The sequence below is a fragment of the Mastigoproctus giganteus genome, chromosome 7, assembly GCF_048544385.1.
Source record: "Mastigoproctus giganteus isolate SK-2022 chromosome 7, ASM4854438v1, whole genome shotgun sequence".
Lineage (NCBI taxonomy): Eukaryota > Metazoa > Arthropoda > Arachnida > Uropygi > Thelyphonidae > Mastigoproctus > Mastigoproctus giganteus.
Window position 1 is genome coordinate 13,980,801 of NC_143581.1, and position 23,503 is coordinate 14,004,303.

The 23,503-nt window shown below is 34.4% G+C and overlaps 1 protein-coding gene across 1 annotated transcript in view; it reads left to right on the forward strand.

Moving 5' to 3' along the window:
- Window positions 1-3,513: 3,513 nt before the first annotated feature.
- The window catches only part of BBS4 (Bardet-Biedl syndrome 4), a 36,231-nt gene continuing 16,241 nt past the window's right edge, over window positions 3,514-23,503 (forward strand). The window contains exons 1-7 of the mRNA XM_090378676.1: window positions 3,514-3,740; window positions 5,801-5,944; window positions 8,881-8,989; window positions 12,051-12,123; window positions 15,774-15,827; window positions 21,438-21,565; window positions 22,066-22,120. Coding sequence (XP_090234802.1) covers window positions 3,575-3,740; window positions 5,801-5,944; window positions 8,881-8,989; window positions 12,051-12,123; window positions 15,774-15,827; window positions 21,438-21,565; window positions 22,066-22,120 — 729 coding nt within the window. The 5' untranslated portion in view covers window positions 3,514-3,574. The remainder of the gene's footprint in view (window positions 3,741-5,800; window positions 5,945-8,880; window positions 8,990-12,050; window positions 12,124-15,773; window positions 15,828-21,437; window positions 21,566-22,065; window positions 22,121-23,503) is intronic.

The following is a 23,503-nucleotide window of genomic DNA, read 5'->3' on the forward strand; positions in this document are numbered from 1 at the left end:
TGGATTATGAGAGTTCTTACATAAGCCTTTTCGCTAACTTTACAAATTTTTAATCTGAATCTATCTGTGTCAGTTACAGTAATTTCCATCACGCTCTCAAATTTAACCCCAGGGGCTCACATCTGGTGAGTATGGACTTGGCAGACCCAGGATTCTGAGCTGGATATCATCATTCTTTTCTTTCTTGGTGATTCCCTTGTACTTTTGACTCTCTCTCTCTCTCTCTCTCTCTCACAGAATTTTTTTTTTTTGGCTGATGCAGCATAAGCCTCAGGCTTCCTTGCACCATATAGCTAATAATAATAATAGTGTGCATTGATTCAAATGTTGATAGAAATGTGGCTCACAACAAGGGCACAAAGCAAACAAATCATACCACCACCTTCTCACTGCCCTCGTGGGTAGCACAGTTTGCATAGTCACTGTCCTTCACACACCGGATAGAAGAGATCTGAGTTCCAATCGCGTCAGTTACGCGAGGAATTCTTATCAGCCTTTTTCACAGCATGGCTGAGTTAATCAGTCTAAGGCGAGGACAACATGATTTTTCTCCTAAAAACTCTAGTTTTTCGTGCAGAAAACAACAAATCGACCACAAAACACATGCAGTTTTATACGGAACAATATGGCCTAAGTTGCTGATGCGCCAAAGAACCACACAATAACCAACTAACTTTAGTACCAGAGATCTTTGTGCGACCTCTTCAGGTAGGATTATTGCGCAAATAATAATCCGAACTTTGTGTGAGAACTAGTTGCATAATTTACACCTTTCTGCGAATCACGCACTTTAAAGACACAATTTTGTATAGTTACGAATATTTGCTGAGTATTAATTGAAAACGTTCTTCTTATACTGTTCTTCCAATGTACGTGGCACATAGAAAAAATTGCATAGATTGTACTTTTCCACCTTCCTGACCATAACTATAATGCGTACTATTCATGCCTATGCCCTACCTATCACTTCATTTACTATCAAATCGTGAAGATCATTTTAAATTTCTGCAGAAATTTTGAGGTCTTTTGAGATTGTGGTTTTGTCATTTCTATATAATGATGAGGATAAATAGGAGTCCTACTCCTTGCTTTTGATTATCATTAGCCATATGGTACAAGGAAGCTTGAGGCTTTTGCTGTACCAGCCAAAATAAAAGATGTGTGTGCGTGTGCGTGTGCGTGTGTGCGTGTGCGTGTGTGCGTGTGTGTGTGTGCGTGTGTGTGTGCGTGAGTGAGTGAGTGAGAGAGAGAGAGGGTCATAAGCAGAAGGGAATCACCAAGAAACAGAAAAATGACAATACCCAGCTCAGGACCCTGGGTGTGCCAAGCCCATGCTCACTAGATGTGAGCCCCTGTTTTTTTTTTTTTTTTTTTTTGTTGTCACATTATAGTTGATGCACACTTTTTTAGGCACGTTCCATTAATATTTAGACCAGAAGCATATTCAGAACAAAAATATAATATTCAGAAAAGTTTTAAAATTCATTGTGAGTTAAAGATTGCCAACAAATTTTGGCTTGCAACAAAGGGCATATCCCGGAAAGGATAATGACTATCCTTCCCCAACCCATGATCATTCCAAAGCATATTGCTACTTTTTCATTCCTCTCCGAAACATGAATGTGCTTTTGCAGTTATCCTCTTGCAACAGCGTATCATCATAAGCTTGGGTGCTTGTTCAACCCTTTTTTATTGGCCATTAAAGGTCTTTATCCCTTTTTGTTTGGATCTCAACGAATTCTGGGATCACTGTACAGCAGGAATCACTTGTACTATGCCATCTTATGCCACTGCCACCCGCGCCAAAAAAAAAAAAAAACGTGAAAGCTGGATCCTCTTGTGATCACAACTTACAGAGAGAGAGAGAATCTACCCTTGATATTTGTATTTTTTACAGGCGTAACACTGGCACGAATTCTCTGTATCGTTTCTTGTGGATTTGGATACCGTTAACGACGCGAGGACTTTTTTTGTTCATACACTTAATGTTCATATATCAAACCAGTCAGACGAGTGCGAGAGAACATACTCAATATACACTGCACTACCATTAATATGTCTGCGCGTGTAGCACAGTAGTATCGTCACCGTCCTCCCCACACCGGATGGAAAAGGCCTGGTTCGAATCCCGTCGATGACGCGAGGAACTTTAATGGGCTTTTTTCACTCGGTGGCTGAGTTAGTTGGTCTCAGGCGTAGATAGCAAAGTTTTTTTTCACCAGTAACTGGGTTTTTTCGTCCAGCAAAACAGGCAAATCAACCATAGAACATACGCAATTTACAGACACAAATACGGGTTAATGTATTCAATTACGGGCAACCCTAAAATAATAATTTTTTTTTTACTACCATTAATATCTTGACACCCCTCCATGTATGGAGAAACAGGTCCTATGCATGCAACACCTCACAGAACCTGCTATAAATATGCACACTGGGCTTCGAACAGACAACTGCAAAGGTGGGCATGCAAGATGACTCGTTCAACAGAATTACCTCAACAGTTCAACAGAATTGATCACCTCAACAAATGCTAGACGCCGATTAACATGGTGTAAGGAACGTGAATCCTGGACTGTAGAGTAATGGAAAACAGTCCTATGGACAGACGAGTCGAGGTTCGCACTCTACCAGTCTGATGGCTGTTCCTGAATGTGGGAATGCCAGAGGAACAGTTCTTTCCTGATTGTAACCTCCCAACAATGAAGTTAGTAGCGGCAGTGTCATGGTATGGGGACTCCTTACATGGGCCTATTAGTCGTTAACGTCAAAACCACGAATGCTGTGCAATACCAGGACAGCCTGGACAATTATGCACTTCCAACATTATGGCAATACTTCGGGGAAGGCCCGTACCTGTATCAGCAAGACAACGCGCCATGCCTTACTGCTGGGTTGGTAACAGATTGGTTTGAGGGTGTGGAAAAGTTGGATTGGCCAGTTCAGAGTGCTGATGTGAAACCTGTCGAGCATCTTTGGAATGTATTGGATCGTCAGGTACGTGCACGTAGAGTCCGCCCAAAGAGCAAGGCCGAACTGGTGGCTGCGTGAAAGGCCGAGTGGAGGAACAAATCACCTGACATTTATAAAAAATTGGTTGAGAGTATGCCGCGAAGATTGAAGGCCGTCATATAACCTGCAACTTAAAAGGGTTGTGTTTTACTTCATTACTTGTGGCCGCGCATGCTAACTACCGGATGATACTAATATGACAGTTTTTCTAGTATTATTAATACTATTACTCTTGTGTCATGCTGTATAAAAGTGTTATCACATTACACTAAAAATAAACAGGTTTCATTCATTCAATCATACTTTACAAAAGTTACGATTTCAAGAATATCATTCCTCCTTGACATCTACTAGATGTCACTGTAGTCGAAATTCCCAGTGTAAATAATGTGTTCGTTGTAAATGAATTGTCAGTTAGTGATGTTGTAGTATATTTTGTAGTCCTTTCCACTATTTATAATTATATATACTTTCAAATAAATTTTGTAACTTATTTTATGCCACTATGTATAAATTTATACTTTAAACAGTTACCGGAAGTTTATGCTAACTATATTATAGAATGGAAGAAGAGAGCAAAAGTCCTGAGAGTTCTGGTATAAATCATTCTAATTCGCCTACCCATTCTGAGGAAATTGAAAAGAATGACAATGTAGAAAAGCCAGTTGTTTTAGCTGCTGCAGCAGTGGTCTTAAATCCTGCTGGTAAAAGATCCCAGTCTCGAAAGCGTAAGATTATATTCTCACATTATATGAAGAAATATTATTTGTACGTGAATTAATATGAAGGATAAGATGTCCATAATGGAGCCAATAAAATGATTACTTAGTTACAATAGACTTTTCGTATTGTTATCTCAAGATTCCCTGATTTATGATGCTCTCAGAGGTCAAGAGAGGCCTGGATATTTCCACCAAAAGGTGGAAGTAGCACGGCTCATAGTCATAATATTATTATTGTTATTATTAATAGCTATATGGTGCAAGGAAGCCTGAGGCTTATGCTGCACCAGGAAAAAAAAAAAAAAGTTCCCCAGTTACCCTGAGAGAGAGAGAGAGAGAGTCAAAAGTAGAAGGGAATCATCAAGAAAGAGAAGAATGATGATATCCAGCTCAGGACCCTGGGTGTGCCAAGCCCATACTCACCAGATGTGAGCCCCCGGGGTCAAATAATAAAAGAAGAATAATAATAATAAAATAAAGATATAAAATGAAATGGGGCATAAAAATGGCACATAACGTTAATGTAGTTTTTATTTAACAAATGCTTTTATAGCCTTTGTTTTCCTGTACAAATAAAGTATTAAGGGAAAAAGTTTTGTTTTAAAAACTGTTTGAAGTCCCTTTTGCTTTTGAACCGAGGCCAGATAGCTCTCATACCTCCCTATCTTCCTTTGAGTGGTTCTAGCTTTCTAAACTGTGGATGATCAAGTTATTGATGCTCAGGCACCCTCATTCGTTCTGGTGTCCCTATAATGATACCCAAACTTTTATTTTATACCATAATATGAAGTACCAACCCATAAAAGATATTTAAGTGTATGGCATATACGTTTAAAATTTGCATATTTGTGATTTATTGTTGATAAAATGCAAGGTATATGGGCAACAATAATCCTAAAATAACATACCAATTGTGAAACGCCAACAAGTCAGGGGGAAAATGTTGCTGTTGTAAGGTTTTTTGGGGACTATGGCCTAAGCCCCCCAAAAACGGTCATATATATTATGACCGTTTTTGGGGGGCTTAGACCTGTATACAGTACTCTAGGTGTGGCCTGACCATGGCCAGATGCAGAGAATAGCAATGGAATTATTGAAGGGAACAAAAGGGTTCTGTTATCAAGAAAGGTTTAATTTTTGAAAATTGCAGCATATGGAAACAGCACAGAGAGAGAACTGAGTGAGGGGTTTAAGGTTTTGAATAGATTAAGCTTACTGTTGATGTTATCACAACACATACATGAGGTGGCAACACACACACATTGAGGTGGCATAAATTTAAATTGAAGAATGGTTGCAGGATAGATGTGTGAAATTGCTTTCAGCCCGAGGGTAGTTGATTGTAAGAACAAATTTCTGCTTTGTATTGTGGAAGTGGTAGTTTGAGTAAACTTAAGGAAGAATTAGATAAATTATTAGAAGGGATGGACAGGTGATATGGGAGTGTTTTTTTATCTTATTTTTTATTGTTTATTATTTATTTATTTATTTATTTTTGTTTTTTTGGCCGATGCTATATATTGTTGCTTCCTTGCATCATTTATTTTTTAAATTAGTCCAGTAATTTTGAATATTGACTATTCAAATTGAATTGAATTTTGAATACTTGAATATGACAGGTAATACTTTTTAAATGAATCCAAGAATTTTGATTTTTTTACTTTGGCATAGCTTTTCACACTATGCTGATTTGATTTACCCAGTGTACTGAATAGAGTTAACTGATTTCTCTTTCCTTTGTTTTACTTCCATTTTAATTAAGAATATTATCATTATAGCTACCTTCTTGATTGAAAATAAAGAAGGTAGCTGTGATGATGCTAATGAACTTATGTTAAAGAACTTTACATTAAGCAAAGCTTATATTAAAATATAATTATTATAAATATAATTAAAAATAAAAACCATGTATATAAATATCCCTGATAGTGTTACATTTTTTTGAATAACCTTATATGTAATGAATTTTTGTTTATTATTATTGTTAAATATTAAATTTTAAATATTAATTGTTAAATATTAACATGTTTTATAAGCTATAGTAGTTTTATTATTCCAATTATTAGCTCCAGAATTACCAACGTTGGAACGAAGGAACTGGTTGATACATCTTCATTATATTCAAAAAGAGTATGATACTTGTAAAACTTTAATTAAAGATCAACTAGATGAGACTCAAGGAATGTGTGAATATGCATTGTATGTTCAAGGTATGTAACTGGCAAGTTGAATTATTAAATTTATAAAGCATTACCAATTGTTTCTACATATAATGTGAGAAAGCTTTAATTATAATCCACAGTGTTATACAGTATCCTCTCAGACTATTTTTACTTCTCCAAAGATAATGAATGCCAATAAAAGTGTAAAACCATAAGAAACACTACTGATATCAGTAGCAGTTGGTGTGAGCTATGGTAAGGCACACATGGAATTGTAAAAGAGGTATGATTGCCAATTGCCATGCCAATAATTTTTTTGATGAATGCTACTGCAGACTATTTGAGCTATCTGAATTCAGTAGTAACTAATGATATGAGAAGATGGAATTCTAAGAGTGATACATTAATGAAGACATTATTACAAAATAAAATATTGGAGTCCCAGATGTCAACAGAATTGTCCATAAGCTCATTTAGGAAGTTGTACAGGCTTGGTTTCATGGGAGAGCTGCAGTTCACAATCCTCATAACACTAATGAATAAATCACCAATATAAATGTTGTTTGTATTGGCGATTACAAATAATCACCAACAAAAAATAAATCACCAATACAAATATTAGTTAGGTGTGTCATTTTTACTGACTATATCATTGCCATAATACAGATGAGACATTAGTTGATTCCCATACAAATAGTAGGTATATGTAATGGCATTAATACCATACAGTGTTGGCCAGCCATCAGAAGACATTTGATGGGGCAACTTTCATTTGTTTTCTCTACACCTTTTGTTTCTATATTATATAAGTTTTATTTTCTGTGTGTGAAGAATATAATATACAGCCTAAGTTAATTTTACTTTTATATAATTAAGCTATATATTATGGAGCATGAAAGTGAGAATTTGTAATGCCTATTAAAAAAATTCATAAGGAAAGAGAGTGCATGGAGATGGTTATTATTTGCCAGTGTTTATAGGTTAGGTCAGATCTTGACAACCAAACTACCCAGTGGAACACTTTTGAAAGGCAATTTTTTTTTTAATTTATGCATATGTATTTTATGTATTTAATTTATGCATATCTATTAAAACTTTTGTAATTGTAATATCAGTTTAGCTTTCCAGTTAACCTCTCAAAATTTTATCCAAATGTCATTTTGACAAAAAAAATGAGATCCACAACATAAATGTATTACCAGAAGGACTATCACAACAACAATATTTTTTAAATTTGGAAATTGAAATCGAAATACATTCTCCAATGCATTTCTTTTAAAAGTAATTTCTGTTATCTTTCTCTAAAAAAATTAATTTTAATTCAGTATTGCAATTTTTAGTGCAAAGTTGAATTAAAATTTACTTGGAAAATGGTCGGCTGCGTGGACCTCAAAATATTTTGAAAAGAGAGCCAGAATTTGCCCAGGTCTTAAATTGTAGTTTAAAATAAATTTTTTTTTGGCTTTATGTGTATAAAACATTTAAGGATTAATTTTAGTTAAATTTTTTTGATATAAGTAAAGAGGCAGTTACGAGAAGTAGCAATCAATATCAGTTCACGTTGACCATTTCTTAAAGATCATTTTATCTTCCAGATATGTTGTTTACTGATTTTACTCAACATATAATGAGCATTAATATAGTGGACCTCCACTTTATGATTGGTTCACTGTACGATCAACTCACTTTATGATGGAATCTCCATAATAAAATACTGTTCCTATGCAATATGTGGTAAGCACTGGTCATTGTGATCATGTTTGCGAATTGAATTTTAATTCTATTAAACGGCGATTCAAATAAGTAAAAATAGGATTTTTATTTTTATAGCGTGTGAAATATTATCCACACGCTATAAAAGTAAGGATCACAAATTTACACTTTATTACATTACCAATTAACAAAATTAAATGATACGTGAAAATCAGAAGATTATTTTCCACAGGTTAGCAAAATAAAAATAAATTTACGCTTATGCTTAATGAATATTGTGATTGTCCATACTAACTAATTGATATTTCTGTTCACCGACATTTTTGGGGAAAGGGTTGTAAAATTTAAAACAGTAAAAAAGATAAGCAATCCATAACAAAGAACATGGCATGCACAAATTGCAACTAACACGATATGTGCAAGTGAGATATGGAGTAACAAGTTTACAATGCTTAAAAAATAGGACGAAGAGAAGATTCTGAAAATTTATTTTTATGTTTTTTATATGATTGAAGAGGAAGGGGAAACATATTTCACCATAATAACATAAAGATCCATAGATTATTAGTATTATTATAAATGCAATAAGATCAAGTTTACTATTCATTTATAATAGATTGCACTAACAGAAAAGTCCAATAAATTGGAAACTGCAAATTATTTTTATTGTTTTATGGTGGTGATCTCCAGAAATGTGCTTTAGAAAAATATCACAAAGGCATTCAAAATTGATTTTTATAACTGAATATATGATAATGATGAAAGGGTAGTGCATTTAATGATTTGAATAATTTTTTTTGAAATCAAAGTGGCCGATTCCACTAACCGCTGATCATGTTAACTGGTGTCTAATTTCACTTTACGATGGGATGGGCTTATGATTGTCTCCAACATGGTCCTTCCTCTCAGCCAGTAGCAGAATTTGTAAACATGTTGGCTGCATATTTTGTTTTTGAATTCTTTAGTTGAAGTGATTTTTTGTGTTGTGCTTTAATCAATATGTACAATTTCCATTATAAAAAATGATCTTTTAGAGAGATAAATAGCTTAGTTATATAGCAAAAATTTCAACTTCCAAGGTCTTGGAACGAATTACCAAAAAACATGTGCTATTGGGTTCACATTATGATATTTTCATATGATGGTGTCTCTGGGACGGATTAATATCTTAAAGTGCGGGGGGGGGGGGGGGGGTCCACTGTAGTATAAATGTCATTTCAATGCTACTTTTCATTTTAATAGTACTAATGAAACTATATTTTTATTGTTAGCTCTGGTACTACGAGAAGAAGGTCGAATACAGGAATCACTGGAACTATTTCAAACTTGTTCAATATTAAACACGTCTTCAGACAATTTAAAGCAAGTAGCTAGATCCCTGTGAGTATGTTTTATTGTTATATCCTCACTCTGTGAGACTTGAACTATTATCACATGCCATTGAGCTACAGTATCAGAACCATAAACTTGTATTACTGTTTTTAGTTCTGACATTGTGATAAATTATGAATTTCGTGTTTTTTTTTTCATTTTGTTTATTTTACTTATCATTTCCATGTTTTAATTTTTTTTCCAGAGTAGATTATACCTTATACAGGGTGTCTCCAAAATATTGGTACAAATGTTTAGGGGAGGTAGGTAGGTAGGTAACATCTGAAGGAATGTGAATTGCACAGGAACCCATAACCGGAAACGTCACTGTAAGTCGGTACACGTCGCTGTTCATCAGTTTGCAGGAGGGAAAATTTCTGGTTTGCTCATTCAAGCAGTAGGCGCCGCACGAAGAGCATGCATCGATATATGAACTGTGAGCTGGCAGACATGCACCTAGTGTATGGATTAGCAGAGGGCAATGGATGAGACACTCAACGAATTTATGGAGAACACTTCCCAGACAGACATGTACCGGACCACTGTTTGTTTGCACGTGTGCATCAAAATTTGTGCGATTATGGGTCATTTAGAGGTAACAGGAATAGTGCGGGCGGACTACGTTCGACGCGAACTCCCGCAATGGAAAAAAGTGTGTTGAATGCCATCCAGAATAATCCTACTACCAGCACACGTGCCTTTGCCTCTGCCTTAGGAATGTCTCGTTGCAGTGTACAGCGTGTCTGGCACAACGATTCCTTACACCCCTTTCATCTCCAAAAGGTTCAGTTACTGCTCCCCCAAGATCATCCTGCATGTGTGGCTTTTGCGCAGTGGTTTCTCCAAGAAAGTGTTCAAAACTTGAATTTTCCAGCCTATGTTTTGTTCACGGATGAGGCTTATTTCACTCGGGAAGGCTTATTCAATCAGCACAATGCTCATGTGTAGGCTCACGACAACCCACACAGTGTGCGCCCCCATGCGGCACAACATCGCTTCGCAATAAATGTGTGGGCAGGTATGGTCGGTGACTGCTTAGTCGGCCCATACCTGTTACCATCCCGCATGAACTCCACTAAATATCGGACCTTTCTTGAACAAGTTCTACCAGGGTTACTTGACAATGTTCCAGCAAATGTGAGATGCAACATTTGGTTTCAACATGACGGGGCGTCTGCCCATTATGGAAGGTATGTTCATGACCATTTGAACAGGCGTTTTGGGCGTCGATGGATTGGCCGGGGTGGATCCATTGCCTTGGCCCCCACGCTCACCTGATTTATCGAGCCTTGATTTCTTTCTGTGGGGCCCTCAAATCTATCGTGTATGAATCGCCTGTGGAGACTGAAATGGATCTCGTGGCGAGACTCGTCTGCGCTGCTGCTACTGTCAAAGAAACTCCAGGTGTGTTCGACCTTGTCCGCCAATCCATGCTGCGTCAGTGTCACACATGCATCGCGTTTCATGGTGGAACCTTCAAGCATCTGTTGTAACATCATGAAATGCATCCATCTCGTACTCCATTGTTAATATTATGTCAAATAAATGTTTGCCATTAATTACTGTCTTGTGTTATTTCTGCTTCTTGTGCCTCTGCCACTACTTTCCCATGACGTTTCTAGTTATGGGTTCCTATGCGATTCACATTCCTTTAGATGTTAGACCTACCTCCCCTCAACATTTGTACCAATATTTTTGAGACACCCTGTATATCAGTAATTAGGCATGCTAGCATATATGTGTAATGTGCCTATTGTCATAGTATTAGTAATGGCCATATGGTGCAATGATTGAATTTTCATAAAATTTTATATTTGTCTCTTTTATAAAAATTCATGCCATAAAGTGGTTATTTTTACAAAACTTAAAAATTTCACTGAACTCACTCTGTTCCAATGGCAACAGAGCCTGTTACCATTGGAACAGAGTATTTGCCACTATCTGTAGCACATACATGTTCAGAAAACTCATGGCTGCAGTCCACCTGCATTCCAAGAACTCATCACCACAGGCGATGAGTTCTCATTCATCATATATCCAGGAACTCACATATGAAAAAGTTAAACCTATGCTATTAGTCAAAAGTACAATGTCAAGCAATGCTTCTTGACTAAGCTTTTTTTTTGTACTTTTCATGCTGTGGAACAGTGTTCGACAACCTTTTGAACCTTGCAGCGCACCAAATTTGCAAAGCCTGCTGGAAGACATGCCATGCAATGTTAGTAATGGAAGTCAGAGGAGATGCCCAGAAATAAATATGATGATAAACATAATGCATTTGTATAAATGCACCTGATTTCATTGAAAGCATCTATGTGATCAATTTGCCAATCCTGCACACTGTTATTTACAGTGAATAAAATTATGAATGATGACATTTATGTTGATCACTGTAAATAGTAAGCAGCTCTTTTATTGAAAACAAAGTTCAGTTGTCTTCTGCAGAAAAAAGTGTACCAGCAGGCAAAAGCAATAAATAATTCAAAAGTAATAATGTACAACAGTGTTACCCCAGTTCCATAATTGGAAGCCATTCTCCCCCACCACTCTTCATTAAAAATAATGGAACACCAGGAATCTTATGGTGGTACACTGGTGTTAGATGCATACTTTTTTGCTACCCAGATCAGAGCATTTGAGGCTTACACCTGTACTTATTTATGATTGAGGAATTTCTTTACTTTCTAAATATTAGCCTACCTTCTGGATGGAACATGATCTTATGAGTTTACCTTGTATTTGTGTCTGCTTGTGTCCTCTGTTCCCCAATAACATTTGCATTTACAGTTCAATTTAACCTACATTTATAACATATGTGAAGAGGAAGAATACTAGACTATCCGAGCAGGCAGGAATGTTTCTATTTCGATTAGCCATCTTGAAAACAAGATGGTGTATAAATAGTCACCTTATGTGCCTAAAAATAGTCACCTTGTTTCAAAAATTTGCATTACAAATTTTTTCAATTTGTAATGCAATTACAAATTGAAAAAATTTGATGTGTAAATGAATTATTGTTTTGTCAGCTATGTTATTTTATTTTTACTGACCATTATTTTCTTTAATGTAGATATTTGTTAGGGAAACATAAGAATGCAATTGATGTGTATGAAGAGGCTGCACGGTTGAGTTCAAAAGACTGGGTAGGTCAAGTTTTAATTTATTTTTAATATAATTGTACCTTTATTTATGTTTTCCAAAGTATATCATGTAATTGTAACTACTTCTCTTTTTCTCTCTCTCTCCCCCCCCTCCTTGAGGAATCCATGGAGGCTAGGCAAAAAACTCATAATTCTTGATGATGTCAAACACACAGATATATATAATTAATTTATTAAAAATAATAAAATTAAAATACAAATAAAAGCACAATGTATAGTTTATTGTAAAATATGCAAAAAAATTGCCTTTCTCAGCAAGATATTTAATATTGCAGACCTTAATTTATCAAAAAAAACATTAGTGGTATATTTTAAATTTGCTTTTAATAAATTAATTATATTTCCATGTGACTGGTGTTAAAAATACAGGAATACCTCGCATAGCGCGGTTAATTCGTGCCAAAAAAATACCGCGCTATGCGAAACCACGCTGATCGAGGTATTATTAGTATATGTATTTTAATGTAACGTGTTTCGACAATTTGATTATATGGGTCGAGTTGCAAAAATATATAGGTGTTTGTCATAAATTGATGCACAAAAAAATAAATTAAAATGATAAAAATGAAAAATACTAGTAAGTACAGCAAAAATGATTTTTATTGCACTATGTACATACCAAAAGAATATAAGTGAAGTATGTACTGTATTTTTATTTTGAAAAATAACTGATCAATCAGCTTAGTTTGCACAGTTTTTTTTATTCTTTTTATCTGCATACATCTCTTTATAACATTGAATGTCATTGTGCAATGCCTACCTTACTTTCATACCTCGTTCGATGTTTGGATCTAGAACTCTCAGCACCATTACATTTTTTTTTTCACTCATATTTGCGTATAAAGGTGTAACGTTTTTAAAAAGTAATCTTTAATAAAAATGCACAGTGAAAAATATTTGTACAGCTTACGCACAGTGAACGACTTCACTGCTCGGAATCTAGAGTGTTTGCTAATGTATGAATGCTAGCAGAGTCAGTATATAATGGGAGTTGCGACAACAGTCAGCGTGGCCTTGAATCCATAATGCATTGGCCTACGTGCTGGCATTATATACATACATACAAATCAAATGTATTGGTGCGTAACGCAGTTAATTTTTTTTCAATTTGTAAACCGCGGTATAGTGAAATCCGTGCTGTTCGAAACCGCGCTATGCGAGGTATTCCTGTATAGTGACAACATTACAAAGAGCATATATTCTTTCTGTCACAAATGTATAAATAGGGAACTAGAAGATAAATTTATTTGAACGGTAGGGTTAATTGGCTAAAGGTTATTTAATTCTGCCAATCTAGTTGTTTAAGTTTTCAGTCAGTAACTTAACTGAAAATTTGAACAATCTTGGAAATATTTTTGCTTATCACTCTAGGGTTGATCATGGACACCCAAGTCAGCTTAAGGAGCTAGAAAGCTCTTAATATTCTGGGTTGCACTGAAATGTGGTACTGGAAGGATATTAGATTGCTGAATAAAATTGTAAGTAAGTAAACTTATACTGTAACTTGGACTGCATGAACAGGGTACTGACCAAAATCACAAAAAAAAAGACCATGTATTAGAGAAAGATAAGAAAAACTTTAACTATTGGATAAATGCAAAGTTATCTTTTGAATATTAACATTAAACTTGGTGACTGCAATCTTTTGGTATATACCCAGCATAAGAGAAAAATGCTGGGTATAGTTTGAATACAGATACACAGAAAGTTGAAAATAAGAGAGCCAACAGTGCACGTCATTGTGGAATACCAACAAATACTCAGTGTCTTAGTGGTATTGGAAAATATTAAAGTGTGATTAGATACAGAAGATATAAGTCCAGATGAATTTTAACAATGAATCAGCAATGCCAATTTGGTCTCAAAGGAGTGCATTGACAGGGTGAAGTCTAAAAACTGCAGCTAGATCAAAGAAAACAGTTTGGTGGTTTTACTTTCCCAGCCATGCTTTTAAATGTTCTAGTGGATAGCGCCATGGAACTGGTAAATGTGGAGTGGATCTCCAAATAATTTGGTTTCATCAAAATCTTTAGTACTGCTTTTTATCAGATATAGAGCTGATGATAATGATATGGAATTCTTTGACAAGATTGGCACCTGTGTCTTTAGAATGAGAACTATTCTTTATGCTATCCAGGAATCTGGGATAAAACTTGACTGATTGTTTAACTGACAGTTAAATAGCATTGCTAAGAAATAAAAACTGCCAATTTGGAGAAAGATTTGAAATTTGGTTAGTCAGGTCCAACAACTGCATCACCTGTAAGCAAGTTAATAGTAGCTTGAAATTGACAGATGATTTTAATGAACAGCTAGCATCTGCATTCAGCCAGAATGGTCTTAATGGGTTCTTGAGAGTTATCTGCAATTGTAAGAATGTGCCCAGACCAGCATTTGAGGTCAAAGTTGTTTGACAAGTTGGTGTTATCACCCAGCGATAGTACCTACATTTACCACTTCCTATTTTTATGTTACCAAGTCAAATAAAATTATTTTTTTAGCACTGTTTAAACTGCTTATAGCTTCTGAGAACAGCGGGGGAGGGGGACTATGGAAGGAAATATTTTATAGGTCTTGAATGTTGTTTGTTTTCTTGCAAACTGATAGGTAGTTTGAGCTTGGATGTCTTGAAACAGGTAGTTTGAGCTTGAATGTCAAAGTTTTCCAGCAGTGGTTTGTGATAGTGTATGCCTTTTATCCAATGTCTTTTTAATATCACAGACAATAGCAAACTTCGTTGTCTCCCTCATGGGTAGCACAGTTGGTAGAATCACTCTCCTCCCAACACTGGGAGGAAAAGATCTGAGTTTGAGTCCCGGCAATGACACGAAGAATTTTTATGGCCTTTTTCATAATGTGGCTGAGTTAGTCAGTCTCAGGGAAGGGTAGCATGGTTTTTTTCTCCCAGAAACTCTGGTTTTTCATCCAGCAAACAGAAAATTGACCACAGAAGATGCTCGGTTTGCAGACAGTATACATGGAGCAATATGGCCTTAGTCACTAATGCTCCTAAAACCTTACAACATCAACAACATATTTCAGAAGACTAAATAAATAAACTTCATTCTCTTGTTTCTGTGCCTTTATCATAGATGAACCAACATATCCTTTCATAATAGTTTTTGTCATATTTATTGTCTAGCTTATTACCCTATCGCTAGTGTTTTTCGGCTGTCATTATTTTTTAGAAAATATTTTGCTAATAAAAATGATACTTGGTATATGGGACTACTGATTGGCATAACATGTGGAGCAGTACTAAAGTTGCATTAGTACTACTGATTGGCATGATGCACAGAACAGTACTAAGGCTGCATCCATGCAGGTTAGTACTGTTCTCTGTTGTCATGCCAATCAGTAGTCCCATTAGTTTTATGTTATTGTTTTCTTAAAAATAATAAGATGCATATTGAATAATAAATTAAATAATATTTATAAATAGCTGGATATGCAAATTTGTATCTAGATTAAAAATGGATTGGATATCTTTTATTTATACCATTTATACTATCGTATTTATTGAACTACTGTAGAGTAAATACTAATTTTTATGAGATTTAAAAGGCATTTTTGCTTGGTTTGATTTATTGTATATTCTGTATATTTTTAAAGAGAAATGAATTCTTTTATAGGAAATTTGCCATAACCTTGGAATATGCTACTTTCATGTGAAAGATTACAAGAAGGTATGCATTTTGTGATTGTCATAGAAAATTTTAAATGTGATAGATGATAGGTTCTCAAATTTTCATGATGTGCCTTCTGAACAGAAAACAAAATTTGAGTATGTTTTTATTGCTATAATTTATTACTTTATTCATATAGTTTGGTATGTACTTGTTATTAAAGCAACATCTTTCACAGTTACTAAATGACACACCATGTTAGAGCATATATTAGCTAAGGAATTTCATCTTAAACATTGCATTAGGAATAAGAAGAGGGCCTTCATGACTACTTTTCAAATGTAAATAGTTAAAATGATATATTTAGAGTATTAATGAAACATCAAAAGTGATGTTTATTGTGAAGTTCATTTTATCTAAGTAGTATATATATATTTTTTGTTTAATAGGCAGGAGCACACCAAAGTGTAATATGAATATTGAATTCAGTCATGGATGATTTTTATAATTTGAATGTTCCACATAGAGTACTAAAGCATTTCATTATATATTTATATTGAGTAAACATAATAACAGACATTATTATGTTTACCCAACATAAACAGACATTAAAAACAACAAGGTTTCATAATAATGTTTATATTATTGTTTACCCAATGCTTTTGTTGAGTAAACTTAATAATAGAAAGTGTTAGAATTTTTTTATCTCAAGTAACAGGGCTGGCCATACATGCTAACAGTGGTTAGTAGGCATGGCCACAAAAAAATGTCAGTATCGCCTTGATCCTGGGCTTGGTGATGATTCTGAAGTCTGCTGCATGCTCTGCATGCACAAGTAAGAAGATTGTTGATTCGAGTCTGTATGCTGCCATGAAAAATGTATGGCCCATTATATGCTGTTGCACCGAATACTGAGATGCCCCTAATAATTAATTCAGTATGTTTGCATTCACAATGAATATGTAAACTCTTCAGGCTCTGATTGTATCAAGAATAAATGCAAATTTATTTATTTATTTGTTAATGAGTTATGCACATACAGTAGAATGTTGCTAATCTGGACTAATTGGGACTGGCAGTAGTTTGGACTTCCGATTTGTTTGGATTTTTGAACTTATCAAAAATACTGTTCTGGAGACTAAAAAAAAAAATGTAGTAAGTTTATAAATAAAACAGTGGCTCTAAAATCTGAGGGACTGCCTAATTTGTGGTTAAAATCCAGTGCCTTTTCACACAACAAAAGTCCAGATATAGTTCTCCTAAACTTTGTCTTTGTGTGAACCACAAATAAATGGTATCTTCGAGGGATGACTCATTAGCTATTCTCATAGTTTTTTTTTTTTTTTTTTTGCGCCATACAAATTAAGTTTCGATGTGAACTTTATAAAATTTTTTTCCTTGTTTTTAATGTCTGTTATGATTGACTTTCCAACCTCTTAAAATTTTGCTAATGAAGACCTGCTTTCTTCCTTTGAAAGTCTGTTTAAAATCTCAATATTTGATTCAATTGTTAAAAATATCTGCTCCCTTTTAAACAAAGAAAACTACAGTACAGTAAAATAAAACTCTGTTCAGAATCTTTTTAGTCTGAATCTCACTTGCACATATCATGTTAGTTGCAGTTTCTGCTTGCTGGCTTCTTTGTTATTGATTGACACTTATCTTATTTTACTGTTTTAGATTTTACAACCCAAAAAAATGTCAGTATTGCCTTGATCCTGGACTTCTGTAAACAAAACCTTTTGGGCTTGGTGATGATTCTGAAGTCTGCTGCATACTCTGAAACTTCGTCTCTGGGTCATATTGAAACACCTAACATTCATCTCCAGTGAGAATACAGTTGGAGAAATTGGGATTGTCTTGACAAGCCTGAACAGAGTCTTTGCACGATGATGACACCCTTCATTGCTTCTGCTCATCTGTGAGGTGCAAATTTTGCACAGACCTTCCTTTTCCCTAAATACTAATGCAGAATTTGATGAGTCATCTTGTTATTCATATCCAATTCATCAGCCATCATTCTGAGTATCAAACAATGATCTCTTACCACAATTTCTGAACTTCTGCAACTCTATCCACAGTTCAAGAGGTTGATGGATGCCCACTTCTTGGGTCATCATGAATATCCTCTCATCTGCTTTGAATCGCTTTTACCTTGCAAACATGGTACAACTTAACGTTTCATCACCTTAAGCAGTTTTTAACATTTCATACATTTCTGTTGCAGATTTTCCCAGTTTAAAGCAAAATTTGATAAAATGTTTGTTTCTCCATCGCAAAATTGTGACATGGAACATTAATACTACTAATGATACTGGTCTTGGCCTACTGGGCAATCTCTGTACTGCCATCTGTTGTAGGAAGTCTGAACTACAACATACGACATCCATTTATTTTCAGACTCATTGAACATGACTGCAACAGCACCTGTCCAGAAAGTTTATTACCACCCCTCATATATATTTGTTTTAAAAAACTAACGTAACCACTAGGAGTGATATAGCAAGGATTCTACTTTATTTTATTATCCATAATTTAGTATTGCACCAAATTTTGTATAAATGCAGATTTTTCCCTTTTACACTCAGAGCACTTATGTGATAGTATTTAATGAATAATTTTTAATAATGTAGAAGAAAAAGACTAATTGAGTTATGAGCAATTTGTGCTGTTTGTCCTGTGTAGAGTCAAAATCTTTATTTCCCTTTAGGAATAATTACAGATATTATAGAGAGAGTGCTCTCTCTATAATAATATCAACTTGTGAACATTAGAACAAAAGTTTTGATTCTTTTATTTATTTTTTTATAGTTTAAGAAAATAATACTACTATACATTGTTTTTCTGTGTTCACTCTCTAGGGATATTGTTATCCCTCTAGTGACACAAGTTACTAATTAAAGTTACTAATATAATTTTTAATTGAAAAACATCACCAAAAAAGTGAATCTGTTATTCATTAAAAACTCAAAGATACTAAGGAAAAACAGATTGGTGATGACTAACAAAAATTAAAAATTGTATTAGTAACATTAGATAGACTCGTGGATAATGCAGTTGTTTAAACATGAGCCCAAGCTCAGTCACTGCAAGGTCAGTAGTATCCTCCAAACAGTGAAGGCAGAATAACATTAGCAGAGTAGCACTATTTTCTTAAAAGTATTTCAGTACCTGTAGTAAATTAGTAGCTCCCCATTTACTTTAATTTTTTTTTGATGAAATGTTTTTGTTCTGATGTCTGCGAGTTGACATTATTGTAGAGACAGTAACTCAGTGACTGATGAAGTAGTACCAAAACACATCTGAGCAGTATCTGTAATTATGAGATGTGATCAGAATATTCAGGAACTGAACTGATGTTTAGGAAATTAAGACCTTTAACTGGTTATTCAGATAGACCTCCTTCAAACTAGTTTCCTTGACACTTTATACACCAATTTCAGTGCTTCTGAAATTTCTGGAAGCATTTATGATAGGCTTCTTTTGGAATTTCTGATAACCCTTGTGTTCTGAATAATTGTGACCTTTCAAGGGGACTTTAAGCTTGGTGGGAAAACATCACAGGGAGCTAAATATGGTGAATATGGCAGATGGGGGACCATAGTGATGCATGGAACATTAGTCCCGTGTTTATTGGGCTTTTCTGTTAGTGCAATCTATTATAAATGGATAGTAAACTCGTCCTTATTGAATTACAAGAAATTCTTGAATGGAAAACAATGAGCATGTAGGGACTGTTTTGTAGTTTCCTGAATTGCTATTTGACTATGTGTGACAAATTCATAATGATTAATGCCCTGTGAGTCAGAAAATATGATAAGCTTGATCCCATTTGATTGAAATTCTTTCTTTTTTGATAGTGTCTCCAGTGTCTTCCATCGAGAGGGACTATCCTTTGTTTCTGGTTCATAGCCATACACCAACGATTTTTCATTAGTCAAAGTATGGGCTTTATTTTTTTTTCCATTGTAAGTGAAGATGTTGGGTACAAACCTGCTGAAATACATTGCATACCCAAACGTGTTAAATTGATTGACACATCCCATAAGAAATACCAATTTTGCTAGCAACTTTGTGATAGTTAAATGTCTGTTACTCTTAATTATAAGCAACTTAATTATTGGTTATTGAAGTTGAAAGGCAGCCAGAGTGAGGATCATTTTAGTGGACAAGCAGCCTCCTTTAAAACTTTTCGAATGACACATAGCATTTTCCCTGAAAGTTGCTTTTATTCACGGATTTCTCTTGAGCTTTTTCCCTAATTTTAAACAAAATTTGATGCCAATTCACTGCTTAGTAAAAAATGTGATGAAATGGATAAAATACATTCTATTCAATCCATGCTAATTCAAACTGACTGCAGATAAACTAGCAATTAGTGTATTACTATGTCTAGACGAATCACCCACTGAATGTGTTACAACAAATTGACTTACTATGCTGCCTTAATTTAAAGATACAAAGTCAGACCCTGAAATTTTTTATCACACCTTGTATTCCTAACAAGAAATAGATATACTTATTAAGTATCAAAATATATATATATATTTTTTTTAACTGCTTATTTTAATCATTTTCCTCTGATAATGTTTGTAATACAGTGGATTCCAGTTATTTGGGCCACCAGTTAATCGGGGCAGCCATTTGGGACAACATGCTGTTTAATTAACTCGAGATTACCATACGATCGTCTCCACCATACTACGTGGTTCGGTCGGATTTCTGGAGGTCACAACCATAAAACAATAAAAACAATTAGCAGTCCCGTGTTTATTGAGCTTTTCTGTTAGTGCAATCTATTATAAACGGATAGTAAACTCACCTTATTGAATATGCAATAATACCGATAGCTGGAATTCTGTGGGTTTTTACGTTGTGGGAATGAAATCTTGAATCATATAAAAAACAAATTTTCAAAATCTCTTCATTCATATTTTTTAAGCTTCGTAACTTGTTACTCCATTCTCACTTGCGAGTATCATGTTACTTGTGATTTGTGTGTGCTGTGTTCTTTTTTATTAATTGCTTATCCTTTTTACTGTTTTAAATTTTAACCCCCACCCACAAATGCTAGTGAATAGAAATAACAACTAGTTAGTATGTACATATTACAGTACGTATTAATTAAGCTATGCACGTAAGCGTAAATTTATTTTTATTTTGCTAACCTGTGGAAAATATTCTTACGATTTTCACATATCGTTTAATGTTTAATTGGTAAGGTAATAAAGTGTAAATTTGTGCTTGATATATCTTTACTTTTATGGCCTGTAAATAATATTCCTCATATTTTTGCTAATTAGAATTGCTGTTTAATTAATAGAATTAAAATTCAATTTACAAACGTGATCACAATGAATACTACAATATCGTATAGTGAATGGTACTTTACTATGGTGAGTCCATCATAATGTGATTTGATCGTACAGAAAATCAATCTAAAAGTGGGAGTCCATTGTATTTTTAACTATTTACATGAAACTTCGCATAAATTGGGGCAGCCGCTTAATCGGGCCAAAATGCACTAGTCTCGATGTGTCCCAAATAACCGGAATCGACTGTACTTGCTTTTGTATATGGTTTCTTATGATTTGACTTAAGGTTTTCTTTGCATATTTTAGCCATTTAGTTTTTTATTATGGCACTAAATTTCTTAATTCAATTTGAAAGGCAAAGGAATACTTTCATCAAGCTTTGCAGTTGCGGCCACATGAGGAAACATATATTGCTTTGGGAAAAATTCATCTCAAAGAAGGTGATATGAAAGCTGCTGTGGGAATATACCGTAAAGCAGTAGAGTAAGTGAATTATAATTTTAAATGGCTAATATAAAAATTTTATGGATAATATAAGGAGTTGCTGTAATGCAGTTTATGAAAGTCATGAAAAGAAGACTACATAATAGTTATATGTTACACAAGCCATACAATACCAAAAAATCCATTTAATCAACTCCTTATATAGGTTTCTCCGACACTAGATTAGTACAGTAGACTATCCCACTTTATGTTAAGTTTTCAGGACAAAATTAGCAGCGTTAATCTATGACCACGAGCTATACAGCTAAGATGTTCTCTTAATATACTTCCTTTGATATTTTGAGAATTTGCAATTCATAATTTATCACCATTTGTATAATGTGAATTAACAACCATTTACATAATAAATGGTATTTGATAACTGTTCATAACCTATATGGACAACTATTTATAATAATAAAATAGTTTTACCTATTTCTTTTTAAATACTGCTTCAGATTATGTATTCAGTTTCATAAAATGAAGTACATTTGTTACAGTTATGCTCCAGAAAATCCTGAACTAAATACCAAGCTGGGATTGCTCTATATGCAGGTAATTTCTCTGTATGACATAACTTAGCTACTAATGATTTTTTTCTTTATATTTAGACCACTCTATGTGTGGTTCGGTTCAGAGATGGGAAGATATTAAATATCCTTTTCATAAGGGTATTTAACCCCAGTTACAATGTTTGTTAGTATTGGTCTAGAAAGGGACTGATATTCTGTTTTCAACATATCCATCATTACATCAGTTAATAAAATTTCATACAGTTAGTATTAGTAGTGGAAAATGATGTAAGAGAGCAAGCTTATACAGCATCAGCAAAAAAAAAAAAAAAAACTTCCAGTATCTTTGAATAAATTCAAATATCTGCTGTTTATGCTTCAGCCAGTAGGTATATGAATTTATGTGCCCCCCCCCCATATGTGTAATCTGAGCAAAGAGGAGGGATTTCATCAACATTAAGCTTACTCAATCCATTTAAAGCCTTAAACACCTAACCTCTCATCCTTAAACATGTTCCTTCATAGGTGCCTCACCAGATGCTGCTAATTTGCAGAACTGAAGCCTTCCTGTTATGAATGCCCAATTTGTTAAACAGTATTAAGGATATTTGCACTCTAAATATTAATTTGAATAGGTGTTTTAAACATTAAATTAATTCAGTCGATTATCCCACTTTGTTAACTTTTTATTCTTTTATGGCTTGCACTTTGTTTTTACAGAAATAAGATCAAGGCAGAGTAGGTGAGTTGGAAAATTGCCCCTTTGGGGGAAGGATACACAGTTAAATGACTGTTTATAAGCACAGGTGAAATTGATTCTTATAGTGCTTCTATTTGGATATGCAGTATCCTGGAAAATGATTTGGGATGGAGGGTTACAAGGTCCTCCAGGGATTCTCATGAGACAAATTATATGGACTGTGCTAGTTACTAAAGACAAATAGATACACATATACTGTCTTATACACTGATTTTAGAAGCATAGTAAATAAATTTGATGAATTTGAAGTATTGGTTAAGTCATCAAATGCTGATGTTATAGCAATATCAGATACAATGTGCACATGTATTCAAATTGGGGGGGGGGGGGGGGAGTTATGCTCTTGGTTAAGAAGCACAAATTCCAAAACAGTATAACCAGTTGATATCAGTTACTGGTGTAATGTTGAGTCAGTCTAGTGTTACAAGGGCACTGACAAAATAAAAATAAGGGTAGGTTTATATTGTAGGACTGTTATTGGACAGACGAATATAGTGGGGCAGTAAATTAGAATGTTGACCAAATATTCCAAATATTGACTGGAACTTGTGGGTTGGTCACTCACTCAGTAGCACAACATTTATGGATTTATTGTTTTCTATACCAGGATGCTAGAGGATATTACTCTTGATCTAATTATCAGCAGTGACTTGATTTTCTTTGATT